The 22,610-nt window shown below is 35.1% G+C and overlaps 1 protein-coding gene across 2 annotated transcripts in view; it reads right to left on the bottom strand.

Moving 5' to 3' along the window:
• The window catches only part of CD2AP (CD2 associated protein), a 132,744-nt gene that overhangs the window by 28,908 nt on the left and 81,226 nt on the right, over positions 1 to 22,610 (bottom strand). For both annotated transcript variants that reach the window (XM_034991139.1, XM_034991138.1), the window contains exons 8-11: positions 22,362 to 22,456; positions 20,913 to 21,017; positions 13,696 to 13,732; positions 12,537 to 12,599 (exon numbers count right to left, since the gene is read on the bottom strand). In XM_034991139.1, the coding sequence (XP_034847030.1) occupies positions 12,537 to 12,599; positions 13,696 to 13,732; positions 20,913 to 21,017; positions 22,362 to 22,456 (300 nt within the window). The remainder of the gene's footprint in view (positions 1 to 12,536; positions 12,600 to 13,695; positions 13,733 to 20,912; positions 21,018 to 22,361; positions 22,457 to 22,610) is intronic.

The raw sequence follows: 22,610 nt of genomic DNA, 5'->3' as shown, positions 1-22,610 counted from the left end.
ACCCTATATAGATCACTTCTGCACATCAGTAAAATCCTAAGATTCAAGTTGTTGCATAATATCTTGCTTGGCATGTGAATATACTTCAATCTATTTATCCATTCAACTGTGAATGGACATTCGTGTTGTTTCCAAATAAGAGCCAATATAAATAATGCTATGATAAACTTTCTTATTTGAATCTTTGGTACATACACACAGCACATTTCTGCTGGATATATAACTAGGAGTGCCAGTGCTGGGTAAGAGGGTACGAATATATTCAATTTAAGGCCTCCAGATTAGATATAACAATTTGCATTCCCACCAACAGTGTATGGGAGTTCTGCTAATCTGAATCCTCACCAACATTTGGTATTGTTAGTCTCCTTTTCAAAACTTCACCCATTTTGGTGAGACTTTTACTTTGCTTTAAATTGTATTTCCTTGCTGAGTAATGAAATTGAGTAACTTCATACTTTGATGAAGCATCATATTCAAGGCTCTTAGCTGCATTTTATCAAGCTGTCTTTTTCTTACTTACCTGTAGAAATTCTTTATATGTTCTGAATATAAGTACTCTGTCATTTATCTGTGTTGTAAAAAATCATTTCCTTCTCTGTGACATAACTTTTTATCCCCTATGTCGTGTCTTTGTAAAAGACACTCCTGATTTTAATGTAGTCCAAAAAGTCAATCTTTTGTCTTACAGTAATGTCTTATATATCCTGTTAAAGAAATAGTTCCCAAGGACACAGAAATACTGGTTTATAGTATCTTGCAGAAAATTTGTGGAGCCATCATCCACTTGGAACTTTTATGCCTACTGTAAGATAGGTAGGTAGGTATAAGGTATTATAAAGTAGGTGTAAGGTTTAAGTTTTATTTATTGAAGAATGCCCTTTATCACTTCTTTACAGTGCAACTTTGGTCATAAGGCAAATATCTATTTCTGGATTCAAATTTATGTACTATGTGAGACAGAGATTAAGACTTAGTTCTTATATGAATATCAGTATCATTTACTCCATCTTTACTGCAAAGGCAACTTCTCTTTATAAATCACATGGCCTTAATTAAATGTCCCTCTTAATAAGCTTCTTGCTATCCTGTCTACTTTGTCAGCTATTAATATAGTTAGACCAGCTTTTTATTTTTAGGCATTTGCCTGGCATATTTTTGTCTACCCTTTTAATTTAATCATTCCTGAATTATTCTCATTAAGATATGTCTTGTTAGCAGACGATGGTTGGATTTTTTTTTGAGTCTAATAATTTTTCTTTTAAATGGAATCTTTAGTCCATTTACATTTTCTGTAATTACTATTATTTTTTTCTGGCTTGGTCCATTTCATTTTTTTCTCCTTTCTTGCCTTTTTGTATTTTTGTTATTCCACATTCTATTATCTTATACATTATTCTATTTTTTATAATTGCCTAGAGATTACAGCACATATCCTTTCATCATATATAAATTTTTCTACTGCCCTAACACTTTCACTCCATTTACACCCTACTGTCTTGTTGCACTTTTGTATCTATAAAAGCCCAGAAGATATTGTTTCTTACAGTCAATATTTGGATTTACCTATTTAAGCTTTTCTGTTGCTCTTGCTTTCTGTTTCTCCAAGTTGACATTTGGAATTATTTCCATTCTGCCTATAGTACTACCATGCCAGTGATAAATTCTCTCAGATTTGACTGGCCTAAAAATGTCTTCATTTCACCTTTTTTTCTGAAGATATCTTCACTGGCATTATACTTCTAGGTCAGCAGTTATTTCCTTCCACACTTTGGTGACACCATTCCATTGTCTTCTGGCTTCAATTTTTTTTTTCCACTGAGAAGCAACTGTCAGCCTTATTTTTGTTCCTCTAAAGTTAATGTGTCTTGTTCTCTGGCTGCTTTCAGTATGATCTTATTTTTTGTTTACAGCAGCATGACTATAATGAGGGTATGGAGTAGTTTTTTTTTATGTATCCAGGCTGGGCTCCGTATTATTTCTTGATTCTGTGGCTTTTTGCTTTTTATCATTTTTGGAAGTCTAGAAACCATTGTATCTTCAAATAAGGTTTCTAGTCCCTGTTCTCTCCTCCCCATCTGGATCTTCAACTGCATGGATATTGAACCTTTTCACTGTATTCAATGTCTCTTAAGATCTTTTTTTCCACTGTTAAGCTTTAATTCAGAAATTTTCTTTTGAAAGTAACACCACATATTCCCACACATATATATGAATATATATATGAACAACATGTTTGAATTGTACAGGCCTACCTATACACAGATTTTTTTAATACAGTGTTGTAAATGTATTTCTTCTTCCTTAACATTCTCATTTTCTTAATAACATTTTCTCTTTAGCTTACTTTACTGTAAGAATACAGTATATAATGCAAAATATGTGTTAGTTGACTGTTTATCAGTAAGACTTCTGGTGTACAGTAGGCTATTGGTTGTTTTTGGTGAGTCAAAAGTTATATGGGAGGGGCACCTGGATGGCTCAGTAGGTTAGTAGGTTAAGCATCAGACTCATGATTTTAGCCTCAGATCATGATCTCAGGGTTGTGGGATCAAGCCCTACCTTAGGCTCTGCATTCAGCATAGAGTTGGTCTGTCCCTCTCCCTCTGCTCCTCTTTCCACTCGCACGCTCTCTCTCTCTCCAATAAATAAATAAAATCTTAAAGTCCACGAGTTTATTAAGGTATCTCCTTTTATCTGGGCCCTGAACTCCAATTTTTGTCTCTCAAACCCTAAAATATATTGAAAGTTCTTTTCACAGGCTCAGCTACCACTTTCCAAATTGGCAAATGCCTCAAAAGGAAACACAGGCTCAGATACCGGACTTACTCTACTGGGCTCCCCTCCTCTCCTAGATCTTGACCCTATAATTTCCTGTACCCTTCACAGCTCTTCTACATCTAGTATGTATGTATGTATGTATTTCATACAACCCTACCAGCTGTTCTCACTCAGATCATTCTCTGCCTGCCTGTATGGTCACTCATCAGTCTTCTTCAAGAGTTCCAGTTCATCTAACAACTTCTTAAATGTACACAGATTCTAAGACTCCATGCTGAACCCTATTCCTATTCTCATTTTAACCAACCATCTTGAACATATTACCCATATCCATACATTTAATAGCTAAGTTCCAAGACAGCACCTTATAAATAAATGCTTAATATAAACTCTCAGCCAAGATTCATCCCATATTTCCTATATTCATATCAAATTCCATGTCAAAAGCTGAACTATATGTGTTTTCCACCAGAAACTGTCTTTATTTTATAATTCATACCTCATTTCCCCATCCTCACAACCCTTGGGATTTAGTCAACAAGATGTACTAATATAAAACCTAAGCCACCTTCCTTATGGTATAGCCTAAATATATGTCAACATCTCTAGCAGATAATATAGTTGATTAACTCAAATCTATCCTACCTTCATATGATTACACCAAGCTAGTTAAGTGCACAACATTCATTTTATAAGACTTACTGGCCTGGAATTGAACATGTACCCAAAACTGGTCCAAGAAACTGAAAAGGACTTACATTCTATGGTTCTGGAGAGGTTTTCCTCTCTTTCCTATCAAATGGACAAGATATCAAGTTGCCCTAATTGTCACAGTCAGCATTCTTGTGACCTCAAGGGAAACCAATCTGAAGACAAAGTAGACACTAAGGATGGCAAATGGAGAGAGATATAATCCAGGTCCAAAATGAAATTATACGGTGGGGGGTCATATGACTCCTCCCTCTAGACTTCCAATTATATGAGACTATTTCCCTATTGTTTCAGTTTGAAACAGTCTTTGCTCTTAAAACATTCCAATTTCCTTTTTATCCACACCACCACCACATCTATTCAAATAATAGCAATAGAACAGTTTCAGAAAAACATATCTGAACATGTCACACCAGTTTTTAAAAATATTGTGTATTATTACATAATAATTAATGTAGTGAGTATTCCTTATGCATTATATACTTACTTTGCAAGAAACCATAGAACCAATGTCGAATAAAATTCACACACACACACAAACCCTACACCTTGACCCCACGAGGTTTAGTCAAATGTACGAAAATAAATATGCACAAAATATCTAAACTAATATGTGACAATATTGAGAAATATCTACTTTCAGAGCAATAAAGAAAAGACTAATGTCAAGGAGGTGACATTAAACTGGACATTTTAAGCTAGAATCTGAAAAATGAGAAGGAACCACATATAAAAAGATTCTGAGGGGAGTGCAAGACAAAGATGGGATTCCAAGGAAAGGATACTTACACCATGTAACTGGGAGGGAAAAAAATTCATTCTATGAACATTATAGAGTGGGGGACCCTATGACCACAGTCAACAAGAGAAGTATGGAATATATTAGAAAACCCAACAGGGGGCAACATCCCTCAAAATCTGGTAGGCTAAACTAAGGCTAATGTGGTCAGGAAAGTCTTCTTTTGAGACTAGACTAGATTAGACTATAAGCTAGAGTTTTTTCCCCAAATGCAACAGGAAGTATTCAAACACAGTAATAAGTTCATGTCCCATTAGTCATTATACAACTGACACATATTTGTATGAAACATGCACATACACACTTTATTTCCATAATATAAATTCTGAAACCCTTATCACTACTTTAAATCTTTTTTGGAGCAGGGCAAGATATTAACAAATAGCTAAATACAACTCCTTGCCATAGCACTGAAACACCTTTTATGAATCACACAAGTGATTATTAATTTTGTCTTCAGATTAGAATCCTGTAGAGAGCTTTAAAAACACTACAATGAGTTCTACCCTATAAAAATTCTGGAAGAGGATCCTCGGCATCAGCCTATTTTTAAGAGACACCCATGTAATCCTAATATATCACCAAGACCAAAAACAACTGTACCAAGCGACCTTTCTAGCTTGATTTCTTACAATTCTTTTAGTTACCTATAGCCATTTCCTGAATATGTTATGCTTTCTCTCATTCTTTTCACATTCTCTTTCTGTGGCCTGGAATCACCTTCTCTTTTCTAGTCAACACATTATGCTCATTTTCAAAGTCTCTGAATAGTTACAATCTCCTCATTACAGTGCATATTAACTAGTCAACTAGCAATTGTCAGAATATCATTTGAAACAGAAAAAAAACAGTAAACAAAAAAAAAATTAATCTTCCTAGTGACTGGCAGAAGCCAGCTGCCTCACATATACACACGGATTTTGCAAACTGTTAATGCATGTTTAACATTTGATTAAAAATCTGTTTCATGTGTGGCTTAAGTATAATAAAGAATATTCGCTACTTCTTTTTTAATTTTATTTTATTATGTTAAGTTAGTCACCATTCATTACATCATTAGTTTTTGACTTAGTGTTCCATGATTCATTGTTTGCGTTTATTTGCTACTTCTTAAGAGGTCAAGATTATTTTTAGGTTCAGACTGGAATGATTCTTTGTAGAACATTTTTGGTACGCATACTAAATATATAATACAATAGAGTCCTGCCACAGCTCTCAACTCAAGAGTCCATGTGCTACAGATTGTATCACAGATGAAAAGGCATTTGAGTTCAGTACCTCCAATAATAACTGCCGTGAAATGAGTCTTAAACACACAGATCTTGATTTTAATTCCACACTAAACTGTACTATACCAAAATTCCAGAACACATAATAATTTAAAAGCATATTTTGAATACTGATTTCCAAATCTCTCTGTAATATGAACAATACTATCCATAGCCAGCATATGAATTGGAAAATCTACAACTTTTTATTACATTTCAATTTCATTAAAATTTTTACTCTGCATTCTTTTTATTGGCTCAAAGGAAGAAGAGAACACTCCTAAGCAAAGATGTAAAGAAGACAACACCTCAAGACTTCCATTTCAGGCAATATGTTGAATTATGTACTAAAACCTATTTTGCCAGCTTAGAATTCAATGTAAGGTAAAATTATCTCTCAAGAACAAGGAGAAAAAAATACATTTCAAATAAAACATCCTACCACTAGGTCCTCCATTAAAGGACATTATTTTTAAAAATTATATATAGCCTATACATATAAATAATTTTATACTACATATATAGCTTATATAGATACATATAGCTTATATAATTTTATATATATATGGCAGAAAGTATGAAATGCAAATAAAGTACAAAGAAAGCAGCAATGAATATGAACAAACCCAAACAGTGAAAGGGAATCAGCAGCATGCAGATGGTGGTTAAGCCATGAGCGTTTATATATATGACTGTCTAAGCAATCAAGAATAAGACAACAAAAGATCCAACTCTGATAGTCCTTATTAATTCTTAGTTCAGTAACTGAACAAATGAATTAATGATGCTATTGGACCTTTGTGTGGGAACCAGCAGCAGTCACACCTTTTGCAAGAGACAAAATCTTAGTCAATAAAGTGTAACTTTTTCAAGGAGATAGGGTAAAATTCACAATTCAATTTACTGGGGTTGGAAGTCTCAGAAATCAGCCAACTAGACCCTCAAAATCTGTAGTCTCCTATATTAGCAGTGAATTCCTAGCATGTAAACATTTTCCTAGCAATAGTAACTTGTCCCCCTTTAATGCCAGATACAGAGACAAGAAAACCTCAAGAACATCCACTAGCACAACTCTCCCTTCCCTTTCTGCTAATTATGAAACAATATTGCCATTATTAACATATTGGTGTTTAGTTCCTGCCTGGAGGTGTGTACCATCTGGTTATGTTCTGCTTATGAATCAACTGAAAAATAAGACAAATTCTGTCCTTTAAAAACCTGCAGATACAGATACTGGAAAAAAATGTTCCTCAAGCAAGTGAATACAGACTCACTGCCTCTACTAGTAAAAGTATTAAACCAGTCTGGGCTTTAGCAGCCCATTACACCCTTCCTATGGATATGACTGGGACCACAGGGGAGAACATGTACATAAAGGTAACCATTTAAATGATTTTATAAGCCTAAGAGCTTTGCTTACATTCTCTCCTACACATATACATGTCTCGCTCTCTGTCACTCCAAAGTAAGTATCAGTTGCTCGCTTCCTCTCATATATATTTCATATCAAGAATACAAGTCACTGAGAATGAAGTGGGCTACTGAAAGGTATGTCCAAGAAACTTTTTCCAAAAAACAGGAGAAAAACTTGTGCTCCAAAGTGTTGATGTTATTCTTCTAATGAAGCACACTATGGCCAGCATTCAGGTACCTCTGAGAAAATAGGGGGCAGGAAACTACTAAGCAGATTTGAGAAAATAAAAACTACATGGTGGCCTGGGGCAGGGAGTAAACAATCAAGATTTATTCTTAAGATTTGAAAAGTATCCCATGAGACAATGGGGAGTCATTTAAGACTCAAAGGTAATAGGGTAATCAGGTTCACGTTTTCTTAAGATTTTTATTTTTATTTATTCGCCGGAGAGAGAGAGAGAGCACAAGCAGGCGGAGCAGCAGACAGAGGGAGAAGCAGGCTCCCTGCTGAGCAAGGAGCCCAAAGTGGGATCAGGACCTGAGCTGAAGGCAGACGCTTAACCGACTGAGCCACCCAGGCGTCCCATGGTTCATGTTTTCTAGTAGCTCCTTTTCCCCCTCTGCTCAACACAGCAGAGCTTTTCAAAGTGTATCTTCTGTAGAATTAAGATCATAACAGAGATAAAAGTCATGAACACACATGCTGGTGGGATATACTGTATTTCCTCTCAGAAGGTTTAACGCTCCTCAAATTGGCCCTGGCCATGGTCTGAACAAGCTCCCTCTGTTGAGGGTGGAAAAAGGGTAGAACTTTGTGTTTAATTTTATTTAAAAAGAAAGACTTTAATCTATACCAATATTTAACACTCAGACTGATACTAGTTCTCTCTCCCAATGCACATCTCCAAAGCTTACTAGGCAAAGCACTGACATTTTTTCTATTCCTTGAACCAGATTTAGGCATGTCAGATTAATGAAAACATTTTGAAAATATTAAGAATTGTTTCCCTCATTTTACATTTGTCCTGTTTCATTAATTAAAAAATCCTTATATTTGCACACAAATCTGAAACCAACACTTAGTTTAAAAAAAAAAGTTCTAAAACCTTTCCAATGAAGAATTTTGGTGTTATTGACAAATATTGACAAATATTTTCTTATTTAAAAATAAGAAAAAAGGGCGCCTGAGTGGCTCAGTCGGTTAAGCATCTGCCTTGAGCTCAGGTCACGATCTCAGGGTCCTGGGATCGAGCCCCGAGTCGGGCTCCCTGCTCAGCGAGGCTGCTTCTCTCTCTCCCTCTCCCTGCTGCTTCGCCTGCTTGTGCTCTCTGTCAAATAAATAAATAAGATCTTTAAAAAAAAAAAAATAAGAAAAAAAAGTCTTTTATATTTACTTAAATATTTACCATTTCTGGCATTATTAGTTTCTATTTATCCAAATGCCCATATAACATCATTTTCCTTCTGCCAAAAAGTACTTCCTTTAACATTTTCTGTGTAGTACATACAGGTCTGCTGGCAACAAGTTCTCTCAGATTTTGTCTGAAAGCTTTTATTTTGCCTGCACTTCCTGAAAGGTATTTTGCTAGGTAGAAAATTCAAGGTTGAGAATTATTTTCTTTCAGACTTTATGCTTTTCTTTTTATCACGGCTTTTCACTGAACTGATTATGATGTTCCTTATGTGGTTTCTTTTATGTTTCTACTGCTTTGAGTTCACAGAGCTTCTTAGATCTATGGGCTTACAGTTTTCAATAAGTCTGAAGATTTTTCAACTATTATTTCTTCAAATATTTTTTCTGCCCCATTCTCTCTCCATTGATTCAGGGACTCCAATTAGACATATGCAAAACTACTTAACAGGGCCTGTGGGTGGCTCAGTTGATTAAGTGTCCAACTCTTGACCTCAGCTCAGGTCTTGATCTCAGGATCATGAGGTCAAGAAGCCCTGTGCTGGGCTCCATGCTGAGTGTGGAGCCTACTTAAAAAAAAAAAAAAAAAACTATCTGATATTGCACTCAAGTTACTAATGCTCTACTCATTTTTTTCTAGTACATTTTTTTAAAAAGTAGGCTCCACACCCAACATGGGGTTTGAACTCACAATGCTGATATCAAGAGTTACGTGCTCTACTGAATGAACCAGCCAGGCACCCCTCTAGCACATTTTAGATAGTTTCTATTGCTGTTTCTTCCAGTTCACTAATATTTCATTCTGTAGTGTCCAATAAGCTGAATTCCATGCAACGTTTTTCATTTCTGATACTGTATTAATTCATCTGCATAAGTTCAATTTGGGTCTTTTTATATTTTCCATTTCTCTTACCATCATGCTTGTGTTTTCTTCTACTTTCTTGAACACATGGGATACAACTGTAATAGCTGTTTTAATGTCCTTACTGCTATTTCCATCATCTCTTGTCATTTCTGGGTCTGTTTAAGTTGACTAATTCTTCTTCTAGTTACAGGTTGCTATTATCCTGGCTTCTCTACATGCCTGGTAATTTTTTTTAATCAGATAAGGGACATTGTGTATTTTACACTCGTGGATGCTAGATTTTGTTACACTCTTTCAAACTGTATTGAATTCTGTTCTGGAATTAGTTCCATCTGCTTCCAAGGTACATGCAAAGAAACCTTTAGTCTAAGGTGATACAATCTTTTATAGACTCTATCCTATTCCTTATGAAGTCTTTCCACTGTGCCTTGTGGGAACATGAGCTATTAGTGAGTTCCAGAAACTGCTTCACCAAATGCTTTCCAGCAGTTATTTCTCCAGCTATGGAAGTTTCCTTTCTTATGTGTGTAATTCACAGTACTCAGCCAAAGCTTCATGGAAAGCCCTACAAAGATCTCAGAGTGCTGTCTGTGCAGTTTCCTCCATTCTGGAACTCTGCCCCACACACTCTAGCTGCCTTGGCCTCCCTAAACTCCTATCTCCTATTTCTGCAATTCTGCAGGAAAACTGGGCTCTGTTGGGACTTCCTCCTTTCTGTTGCCTGTAAACTGCTTCTAGACAATGAGGTAGGGTAATTTTAGGGCTTGCCTTACTTTTAGTGATAACTTCCTTCAGTGATAACAATCCTATGCTGTTGTCCAATATCTGAAACCACTATTTCATGTACTTTGTCCAGTTTTCTAGTTGTTTAACTCAGGAGGGCAAATTCAGTCCTTGTTACTTCATCATGGCCAGGATTCTGACCACATAAATGATATAAAAATGCATCACTTTCTAGTTTGTTTATAAGATCACCTGACTGATTTCAGGGAATATGGGAAGTCACTGCTACATTTAACAAAATCCCAATCTACCTGATGGAGGAGACTATAAAAGGAATATCATAATGTTGGTAATGAAGCCAACAACATAGTTCTTACATGTAGTTCTACATATCTTTATAGAACGAGTCTTTCATGTAGGACAGGTATTATAACCAGATACCAAAATAAACTGATCCAAGACTCAGACCTAACAATAGCCATATTACACCTGAGATTAAGAAATACTTCAAAGAATAAATTGTTTTTGCATAACAAATAAAAAATTCACAAATGTAAAGAAAAAAAGAATATAAAAAACTTCCATGCTGAGCACAGATGAGAAAGAAATAAAGCTATGAAAGTACATGACATGTTCAGGGACAAGAGTGTGATTATTGTATTTAGTGAATGAAAAAGATGATACAAAATTGTAATTTGGGGGTCAGTTCCCAACAACACCAAAAGCTGGCCAGGATAAGAAGCAACAGGAGTTCTCATTCATTGTTGATGGGAAAATGGTACAATTTGGAAGATAATTTGACAGTTTCTTACACAACATGCTCTTAACACATGACTCAGCAATCACATTCCTTGGTTATTTACCTAGGTAAACTAAACACTTATGTCCCCAGGATACCCAGACAAGGATGTTATTTATGGTAGCTTTATTCATATCTGACAAAGTTTAGAAACAACCAAGATGTCTTCAATAGGTGAATCTGGATAAACTGTGCTATAGATAGTCAATAGACTATTAATCAGCACTAAAAAGCAATCAGCTATTAAGTCATGAAGACATGGAGAAAATTTAAATACATATTACAAAATGAAAAAGCTATATACTGTTATGATTCCAACCACACAACATTCTGAAAAAGGCAAAACTATGGAGACAATAAAAAAGATCAATGGTTGCCAGGAGCTGAGGGAAGGGAAGGATGAAATGAAAGAGCAAAAGATTCTTAGGGCAGTAAGACATATTCTGTAAGATATTACATTACACATTTGTCAAATTACACATTTGTCCAAACTCATAAAATGTACACCAGGAGAGAACTCTAAGATAAACTATGGACTTTGGGTGATAATGTGTCAGTGGAGATCCATTCTGGTTCAGGATGTTGATAGTGAGGGAGGCTACATATATGAGGGGCAAGGAGTATATGGGAACTCTCTATACTTTCTGCTCAATTTTGTTGTCAATCTAAAACTATTCTAAAAAAGTCTATTAAAAATAAATGAATCTGGCAACAATACGAAATATAAGCCAGGCAAGGAACTAAAGTGAGAGAAATCAGCTAAGAGAATAAAGGAACACTGCAGGCAACACACAAGGATAGGCAGAAACAATACTGGCAGTAGAAACAGAAGCACTCTAAAACAGTGTTCAAGTTGTTGCTTGTACAGTTGACCCCTGAACAACACAGGGAGTTAGGGGCACCAACCTCCCACACAGGTGAAAATCTGAGTATACCTTTTGACTCCCCAAAAACTTAACTGAAAGTCTACTGTTGGCCAGAAGGCCTTAACCAATAACATAAACATTGAATTAACACATTTATTGTATGTTATGTGTATTATATACTCTATTCTTATAATACAGTAAGCTAAAGAAAAGGTTAATAAAATCCTAAGAAAAAATACATTTACAGTGTTGTATATTTATTGGGAAAAAAATTCATGGGCAAGTGGACCTCTGCGGTTCAAACTGGGTCATGCCGCTCAAGGGTCAACTGTATATATAACCTAGTACACTAGATATAATCATTGCAGATTTTTCTGCACAAAGAAAAGTAATTATTTTCTCCAAATTAATAATAACAAAACAAAATGACTTTTTTTTTTATAACAAAATACATGTGTACCTTGGAATAACTTTCCAAGTTTGTATGACAAATATAGGCAGTGAAAATTAGATAATACACAACAAATCACGTCCATGTTTTAAAAGTTAGAACTCACCTAAGAAATTTTTTTTTAACTTAATTGGGACTCTAAAAAAATAATTAAAATATAACTATTTAATGCTTAGTGTTCTTATTTAACGAGCTATAATGAAACACTACATTCTTACTGAAGTAATGGTTTAACTTTTTAATGAATGTAAACTGGTATCAGTTTGAGTGAAATCTTAACTTCCTACCCATCTTGACAAACTACTTCCTCCCAGAAAACTCCAAACACTGCTAAATACTGAATAGCTGTTAAAAATCAATGTAAATCATTCAGTGTGGAGAGATATTATTATTTACAATGACGACCAAAGGGAGAATTACTTTTCTGAAAGTGGAAGAATTAGTCTCACCTTTTTCTTCTGGCCTTATAGGAAAATACTTCTTCTCTGTAGCTATTAGCTCAGGCTTTGGAGCTAAGGGAAAAAAAAACAAAGTTAATACTTAAAAAAAATAGTTTAAAAGCACAAAGACAATTATACTACTAAACAGTACAGGTTAGTTTTAAAATAACATCAGAGGAAACATGGCTTAACAGAGGAACAATGTACAAGAATCACTAGACTGAATATTTAATCCTGCACCTACCACTATTACATGACTAAGTAGTTACTTTGTGATCTCAGTTCTTTCTTTGTCAAATGAAGTTCATATCATCTATAACACCACTCTCAAGTAGAAATTTCTATGAGGATGGAAATATTCTATTTTTGTGCTATCCAATATTGAGTGTGGAGACTTGAAATGTTACTACTGTGACTGTGAATTCAATTTTTTTATTTTATTTAACTTTAGTTAAATTTTAAAAGCCCAAATATGACTAGTGACTAAAAAGCCTCCAACACCAACTTCTATAAAAATTACTTTTAACTTATGCTTTACTTGTTCTGGGATTAGGTCAGCAAATACAAAGCTGAAAACTTGGGAGCAGGGAAGAAGGACTTGTATTATTTTAAAATAAAGCAAATCTTCCAAGAAAAATAATTGTACTTCATTTGTAAACATCAGAAATTAGGGGCTAAAATTTACAGAAATAGACTAAGAGCCAGATTATAAAACTGTAACTCTGGAAAAGTCTTCTAAGAATACCATAATATATTCAACTGCTTAAAAAAAAAATAAAAATAAGCTGTTCTAGTTTGCTTAACCCACATAGTCTGAAGAAATACAAATTAGTATTTAAATGAGACACTAACAAATGGATTTAATGTGAAAAGGTTAAATTACTAATTGGCCAGATCAATATATTAAGTATTCTATCTAAATACATTTGACAAGTTATAACTAAAGTATCCAAATTACTTTTAAGATCCTATTTTAAGTTTATACTTTAAAAAATACTGATATTAATATATGTAAACATTTAATTTTTATATATTTCTAAAGTTTGTATATATCACATCATATATGGTTTTTGCTAATATAAGTGGTTTATACTTAAAACCCAATTTCACCATTTTATAACTTGAAAATATGAAAAACAGCAAACTGAATAATGTGTTTCTTACCTACCTGGACCTTTAGCAGGTGGTGGTGGTTTCTTTGGTTTCTATTAAAATAACAATGGTGAAGATACATGAACACTTACATGTTACATATTTATACTTAAATTCTGATCATTAATAATCTAAATTGAAGGACTATCTGTCCTCATCCCATCCCTGCCAAAAATTATAAAATAAAAAGATCTTAACAACCAAAAGGTCACTGACAAAAAATTTAATCTATCAGAACAAATGCTGGGGCGCCTGGGTGGCTCAGCCTTTGGGCGTCTGCCTTCGGCCCAAGTCCCCGATCCCAGAGTCCTGGGATGGAGCCCTGCATCCGGCTCCCTGCTCCAAGGGAGGCCTGCTTCTCCCTCTCCCACTCCTCCTGCTTATGTTCCCTCTCTCACTGTGTCTCTGTCAAATTAAGTAAATAAAATCTTTAAAATAAAAAAAAAGAACAAATGACTTCTTGATCAAAATTCAAATATGTCAAAACTCACCAGTGAGTTTGGTAAATGCCAAAATATCTTAATGATAATCAAAACTATTCATGACTGCCTCCCCTACTTTAAGATTCCTAGGCACAATTTTACCTCCCTTTAACAACTGAGTAGTACGGGGAAGGAGAGGTGGCAGGAAAGGAAGAGAGACAGGTTTACAAAAAAAAAAAAAAGAGTAGCTTATACACTTAATTCTTCAGAACTCTCAAAGAGAAGATTTAAAGCAAAGGTCTGTGGGGCACATGGGTGGCTCAGTCAGTCAAGTGTCCAACTCTTGATTTCGGCTCAGGTCACAATCTCAGGGTCATGAGACTGAGCCCCACATTGGGCTCCATGCTCAGCATGGATTCTGTTTATCCCTCTCCCTCCCCTGCTTGTGCGTGCACACACACACTCTTTCTCTCTAAAACAAATAAATAAAACCTTTAAAAAAAAGGTTTATTTTTCCTCAATTTATTCAAATTCTCTTGGGTTTATAAGCATTCATTTCTTTCTTTTTTTGAGAGAGAGAGAGCAGGGGGGGAAGCAGGGAAGAGGGAGAGAGAGAATGTTAAGCAGACTCCACACCCAACGTGGAGCCCCACATGGGGCTGGATCCCACAACCCTGAGATCGTCACCTGAGCTAAAATCAAGATCAGACACTTAACTGCCTAAGCCACCCAGGCACCCCAGTGTTCATTTATTTTTAAGACTTAATTTAGTGATTTAAAAAACGTGAAATATTCCTAAGCATGTGAATTTGGTTTTCCCAAATTAAAAGATAACTGAGAGTCAAGGCTGTATAAACACCAGATAAAGCCCCCCCAAAATAATTTGTTCATTAGGCATTAAAATAAAGCACCCTGAAAGGCTGAAAAATACTGAATGAAATCTAGCAAAAGAAGGACCTCAGACAGCATTAACCCACAGAGTAACCTCTAATAATTTACTTAACTACATAAAGACTACAAGGTTAGAAATTTCTACATTGGCTTAAATAAAATACGGTAGACTGTCTTGCTCTGGGTGTCTGCTCTCTAACTCAATTAGAGAAGCAGCAAAGTGGAGGCAGTCCAAGAAGGTGGCACAGGAAGACTCTGAACTGACTTCCTCCCAAGGACACAGTAAATTTACACCTACATATAGAGCCATTCCTCCTGAAAAAGTGAGGGTGGACTGAATAGCTTCTACACAACAAACAACAGAGGAACCACACAGAGAACAGTAGCATACAAGATAACAACACAAACCACACCCCAGATACAAGAACCTGCAGTAGGGAGGGATATCACTGAGGGTCCCAAGCAGACTCACCTGCCCTGAGGCACAGAAACAAAACAGCAATTTAAAGGGCAGCTAGACTACAAGTGAAGGAAATCCATTTACTAACTCTAGAGCCTCTGCCAAATGAAGGAACTGCTGGAACTCTTTCCAGGGGTCAAAGACGCCTGCAAGCGCCACTGTTTATGTTCCCCACACCCATACTTGACAGTACTGATGAAAAGAGTCCAGGTACTCTAGCTGGCCTGCTAGGACTGCCCCAGCAAATCTGGGCCCCCAAGCCCAGAACAGTTTCAGCTGTCCCACCAAGGCAATCCACTGCCCTGTGCCAGCCCCAGCTCTAGCCATCACAACAAGGTGGCCCCAGAAGCTCCAGGATACGCCAGGCCTGCAGCCAATAGCTCAAGCTCTCCCACCAGTGTGGCCCTGGCACAGAGTACATTGGAAGCCCTCCTATGCCCACACCTGCTCAAGTCATCTGCCAAGGAGCCTGGACCAACTCTAGCCCCAGCCATCCTGCCAAAGTGCCCTGGTGTAGCAAGCCCCAGGGCACCCCTAGTTCATGTCTACTCCAGCTCCAGCTGCCCAGCCAAATCCCCTTGGTACACACAGTCAACAAAGGAGACATTCCTATACAAGGCCACTCCTTCAAGACCAAGAGGTAGCTGTTCCACCAAATTTACAGACAAAAACACAGAAAGACAAACAATATCCAGAGAAAGATGATGTTCAAAACAAGAGAACAATATAGAATAAGAGAGATAAATAGCTTTCTTGATAAACAGTTCAAACTAATGGTCATAAAAATGTTCACTGAACTTAGGAGAAGAATGAAGGAATACAGAAAGAAACCTTAACAAAGAGGTGGGAAATATAAGAGATTACCAAAAAGAGGGGTGCCTCAGTCGGTTAAGCATCCGACTCAAGTTGGGCTCAGGTCACGATCTCGCGGTCAAGAGATCGAGCCCTGGTGTCATGCTCTGTGCTGGGCATGGAACCTGCTGGAGATTCATTCTCTCCTCTGCTCGCATGTGCTCTCTCACTCAAAAAAAAAAAAAAAAAAAAGTCACAGAGCTGAAAATTTCAGTAACTGAACTAAAAGTACACAGAGGGCATCAAGAGATTAGAGGATAAAGATGAATGTATCACTGGAAGGCAGAATAGTGGAAATCACCCAGTCAGAATAGCAGAAGAAAAAAGAATTTTTAAAAAATGAGAATAGTTGGGGCGCCTGGGTGGCTCAGTCATTAAGCGTCTGCCTTTGGCTCACGTCATGAACCCAGGGTCCTGGGATCGAGCGCCACATCGGGCTCCCTGCTCAGCGGGAAGCCTGCTTCTGCTTCTCCCTCTCACACTTCCCCTGCTTACGTTTCCTCTCTCTCTATGTCTCTGTCAAAAAAATAAATAAAATCTTTAAAAAAAAATGAGAATAGTTTAAGGGACCTCAGAAATGACATCAAGTATACTAACATTCACATTATAGAGGTTTCAGAAGGAGGAAAAAGAGTAAGAAAATCTGTGAAGAAATAATGGCTACAAATGTTCTTAACCTAGTGAAGGAAAGACATCCATGTCCAGGAAGCAAAGAGAGTTCCAAACCAAGATGAAACCAAAAAGAGCCACACAAAGATATATTATATTTAAAATGGCAAAAGTTAAAGAGAAAATCTTAAAGGTAACAAAAGAAAAACAGTCACATGTAAGGGAAACCCCGTATCAGCTGATTTTTGCAGCAGAAACTTTTTGTGGGCAAGAAGGGAGTGACCGTATACATTTAAAAACCTGAAAGGCAAAACTCATAACCAAGAATACTCCATGAGGCAAAATTATTCACAACTGAAGGAGAGATTTCCCAGATAAGCAAAAACTAAAGAAGTTCATCGCCACTAAAAAGGCCTTACAAGAAATGTTAAAGGGTCTTCTTTAAGTAGAAAAAAAGACCGTAACTACAAATAAAATAATATATGAAAGAAACAAAATCTCACTGATAAAAATAAATATATAATAAAGGCAGTAAATCAGCCACTTAAACAGTATAAAAGTTAAAAAACAAAAATAGTAAAATTTACTATAACTACAATAACTAGTTAAGGGATATACAAAATAAAAAGATGTAAAGTAAAACATCAGAACATAAAACATGGATCAGATGCGGGATAAAAGTTTAGTGCTAGAAATACATTTGACTTTAAGTAACTATTAGCTTAAAATAGACTGCCATATATAGGTCAATAATACAGAAACCGTGTAGTAACCACAAACTAAAAGCCTACAGAATAAACACAAAAAATAAAGAAAAAGGAGCCCAAACATAACACTAAAGAAAACTATCAAACCACAAGAGAAGAGACCAAGAGAAGAAATGAACAGAGAAAAGCTACAAAAACAAACAGGAAACAATAAAATGGCAGTAAGTACATACATACAAATAATTACTTTAAATATAAATGAACTGAATGTTCCAATCAAAAGACACAGAGTGGATGAATGTATAAACAGAAAACCAAGACCCATCTATATGCTGTCTACAAAGACTCACCTCAGATCTAAAGACACAGACTGAAAGTAAAGGGATGGAAAAAGATATTTCATGCAAATGGAAACAAAAAGAAAGCTTATGTAGCAATACTCATCAGACAAAAGAGACTTTAAAGACTGTAAGAAAAGACAAAGGGTATCATATACTAAAGGTGTCAATCCAAGATGAGGTTGTAACATTCATAAATATTTATGCCCCCAACACAGAAGCACCAAAATTATATATAAAGCAAGTATTAACAGACATAAAATTGACAGTAACACAATAATAGTGGGTGACTTTAATACTCCACTTACATCAATGGATAGATCATCCAGAGAGAATATTAATAAGGAAACACTGGCCTTAAACAACACATTAAACCAGATGGACTTAATAGATATATACAGACGATTTTATCCAAAAAACTACAGAATACATATTCTCTTCAAGTGCACATGGAACAGTCTCCAGATGTGAAGCCACAAAACAAATCTCAAAAAATTCCAGAAGACTGAAATCATAACAAGTATCTTTTCCAACCCCAATGGTATAAAATTAGAAATTAATTAACAAGAAGATACCTGGAAAAAAACACAAACACAGGGAGACTAAACAATGCTACTAAACAATCAATGGGTCAACAAAGAAATCAAAGAGAACATCAAAAAATATGTTGAGACAAATGAAAATAGAAACAACTTTCCAAACCTATGGAACACAGCAAAAGCAATTCTAACAGGCAAGTTCATAGCAATACAAGCAAGCCTACCTCAAGAAATAAGAAAATTCCCAAATAAACAATCTAAATTTACACCTAAAGGAACTAGAAAAAAAAAAAAAGAACAAAACCCAAAGTTAGTAGAAGAACAAAGACCAGAGCAGAAATAAACAAAATAGAGATTAAAAAACAAAAGACAAGATCAATGAAACTAAAAGCTGACTACTGAAAAGATAAGCAAAATCAATAAACCTCTACTCAAAAATCATCAAGACAAAAAGAGAGGACCCAAATAAATATACAAGAAATTAAATAGAAAAAATTACAACTGACATGACAGAAATATAAAGGATCATAAGAAATTACTACAATTATATGCCAACAAACTGGAAAACCCAGAAATGGATAAATTCCATTTATGGATAAATTTCACTTTTCTAATAATTTATCCATTTCCTCTGGGTTCTGAGACTTGATTACAAAGAAATAGAAAATGTCAATAGACCAATTACAAGTAATAAAATTCAATTAGTAATTTAAAAGTCCAGGACCAGACAGCTTCATAGGTTAATTCTACCAAACATTTAAAAAGGAGTTAGTAACTATCCTTCTCAAATTATTTCAAAAAACTAAAGAGGAAGGAATGCTTCCAAACTCATTTTATGAGGCCAGCATTACCCTGATATCAAAACCAGTCAGACATCCAAAAAAAAGAAAAAAAATTTACAGGCAGTATCTCTGGTGAACACAAATGCAAAAATCCTTAACAAAATATTAGCAAACTGAATACATCAAAAGGATCATACATCATGATCACTTAGGATTTATATCAGAATGATTCAACATCTTTAAACCAATCAACAAAATACACCATTTTAATAAAATGAAGGATAAAAATCCTATGGTCATCTCAACAAATGCAGAAAGACCATTTAAAAAAATCTAACATCCATTTATAAAAACTCTCAACAAAGTGGGTATAGAAGGAATGTACATCAATGTAATAAAGTCCATACATGACAAACCCAAAGTTAACGTCACACTCAATGGTAAAAAGCTAAAAGCTCTTTCTCTAGGATCAGGAACAAGATAAGGATGCCCACTCTCACCACTTTTCTTCAACACAGTACTGGAAGTCTTGGCCACAGCAATTAGGCAAGAAAAAGAAATAAAAAGTATCCAAATTGGAAAGGAAGAAGTAAAACTGTTCACTACTGGAAGACAACATATACATATATACACACACACATGATGTATACATACACAATGGATTATTACTTAGCTATAAAAAGAATGAAATCCATAGATGGACCTAGAGGATAATATGCTAAGTGATATAAGTCAAACAGGTAAAGACAATACCATATGATTTCACTTATTGTGAAATCTAAAAAACAAATGAAAAAAAAAAAAAAAAAAAAAACAGAAACAGACTCACAGATATAGGAAACAGACTGCTGGTTACCATAAGGGGGAAGGGGCTAGGGAGCAGGTGAAATAAGTTGAAGGGGAGTAAGAGATACAAACTTCCAGTTATAAAATAAATAAATAAGTCATGGGGCTGTAATGTACAGCATAGAGAACATAGTCAATAATATTATAATAACTTTGGTGACATAACTAGACTTATTATAGGGCCCATTCAGTAATATATAAAAATATCTAATCACTATGATCTATAACACCTAAAACAATAGGATACTGTATGTCAATTATATTTCAGTCAATCAATCAATCAATCCTCAATGAGGTCCATCGTTCTATGGGGAAAAAAGGGATCAAGTTGCAGAAAAGCAAAAGAGCACTAATGAATGACTCAGCGTTACTTTAAATCCTGTAATAAAGCATAGACTGCTTCTTACCCTCCCAAAAATGCATTGACAGAGTAGTACTATAAGATCAAGAGTAGCTTAAAATAAGATTTTCCAAAAAATTAAAGTATAATTTCTTCCAGGGAAGTGTTAATTTGTCTACTATGAGAGACTTTTTCATTTAATTATAATAAAGTAACAAAGTCTAACATTACTTTTCAATATAGTCAGTGGGGAAAGAACACCAGAAATAAAACACAGAACTGTAATATTATTTTGTTTTACTACAGTTCAAATCAATTTTACCTCAATATATAAATTGGAAACCCCCTCATAAAGTTATTCAGTAACAAAGCAAAAAACCTGTTTTTAAAGAAATATTGGCAAAAGGTTCATTAAACTATTATCATCATTGAAAAATAAAAACTTACTGGAAAGTCTTTATCCAGTTCATTTATCTGAATAGCAAAATTATCCGGAAATACTCCTTCTTTACCATTAAGTTCACCCTTCCACCAGCCAGCTTCTCCAGTCTCCTATAATGCAAAATGAGGAATAATTAAAATAACTGGGGTTATCTTTAAATAAGAAAAAAGTTTACAACAAAATGGGAAAGTACTGAATTCCATTATTTTTACAAGGAAAAAAAAGGGCTAAACAGATCATAAGGTCCTCCTAAAAGCAAATATTACCCACATATTACTTCCAGCAGTATTATAAAATTGGGTTTCATTTTTTTAAGTAAGTCAAATAATTTTAAAATTCCGTTTACAAGGAGAAAGGAAAAAGGAAGTGGGAGAGGAGGTGGAGCGAGAGTATGATTTTCTAAACTGTATCTTACTTAACATTCTTAACATTTTATATACCAAAAAACAAGCACATTATTCATTTGCCTTAGAAATTAGCAAGATATTCTACAATTCTTTCCAAATACCCCCCCTTCCATGAGAAATTGGGTGATTATCAGTCCAAAACTATGGATATTAAAAATCACATACACTAAACCATCTGATAACAAAGTCAATTTAAAACAAGGGGAAATTTTTTAGAAATTATTCTATATGGTTATAACAAAACCAAAACATTTATAGTCTTCTTCTATTACAAACAGTAACGGGGTTCTGCCCAGACCCCAATACTCCTGAGTTTTCTATTTTTTTGCCATAATTTATTCCAAGTTATAAAACTACTTCATTCTTTGAAATAACTGCATCACTTTCCACTGTATGGTTTTATAAACATTTCCATATTGATGGAATTTAAATTGTTTCCTTCTTTTTCTTCTTTTTCTTTTTATGTCATTATTTTTTTTTTTAGGAGTTTATTTATTTATGTGACAAAGAGAGATACAGCAAGAAAGGGACACAAGCAGGGGGAGGGTCAGAGGGAGAAGCAGGCTTCCCGCCAAGCAGAGAGCGTGATGTGGGGCTCGATCCCAGGACCCTGGGACCATGACCATGGCCAAAGGGAGATGCTTAATGACTGAGCCACCCAGGTGCCCCTCTTTTTCTTTTTTTTTTTAAGATTTATTTATTCATTTTGAGAGAGAGAGATCAAGCAGGGGAAGGGGCAGAGGGAGAAGATCTCTTTTTATATTATAAACAACAAACATTAGATGGGGAAAATGTAATGAGGTAAACTAGGAAGTGGGAACAGAAACCTGGAGGAGCTGAGGTTAGAGAAAAAACACACATGATGGTAAAAATAATCCCCAATAAATCAATTAGATAGACAAGAAAAATGTTCTCAAAAAAAAGCCTTTCTGAGCACTTACTATGTGCCAGGTTCTCAAAGTTCCAGCTCCTCTAGAGCTTACATTGTAGGAGGAATGTAAGAATGAATAATTAAATAATGCACTGAAAAACTGAGAAACAGCTTACCTTACTAATCAAGTAGATTATCTCTCCCTCTTTAAAAGAAAGCTCATCTTCATTAGTACCTTCATAGGCAAATAATGTTCTACAATATTCCTTTGCTAAAATAAAGAATGTAAATAATGTAGTTTAAACAAATTGATTCTTTCAACAATACTTATTAAGCCTCTACTCTGTGTAAAAAAAATGCACACTAGAAGCTATTAAAGATGAATGAATAATTTTGGCCAATACTATACACTGAATTAAGTAATA

This window comes from Mirounga leonina, unplaced genomic scaffold, assembly GCF_011800145.1.
Source record: "Mirounga leonina isolate KUSES-001 unplaced genomic scaffold, KU_Mleo_1.0 Mir_53, whole genome shotgun sequence".
Lineage (NCBI taxonomy): Eukaryota > Metazoa > Chordata > Mammalia > Carnivora > Phocidae > Mirounga > Mirounga leonina.
This window is presented reverse-complemented; position numbering and strand designations above follow the sequence as displayed.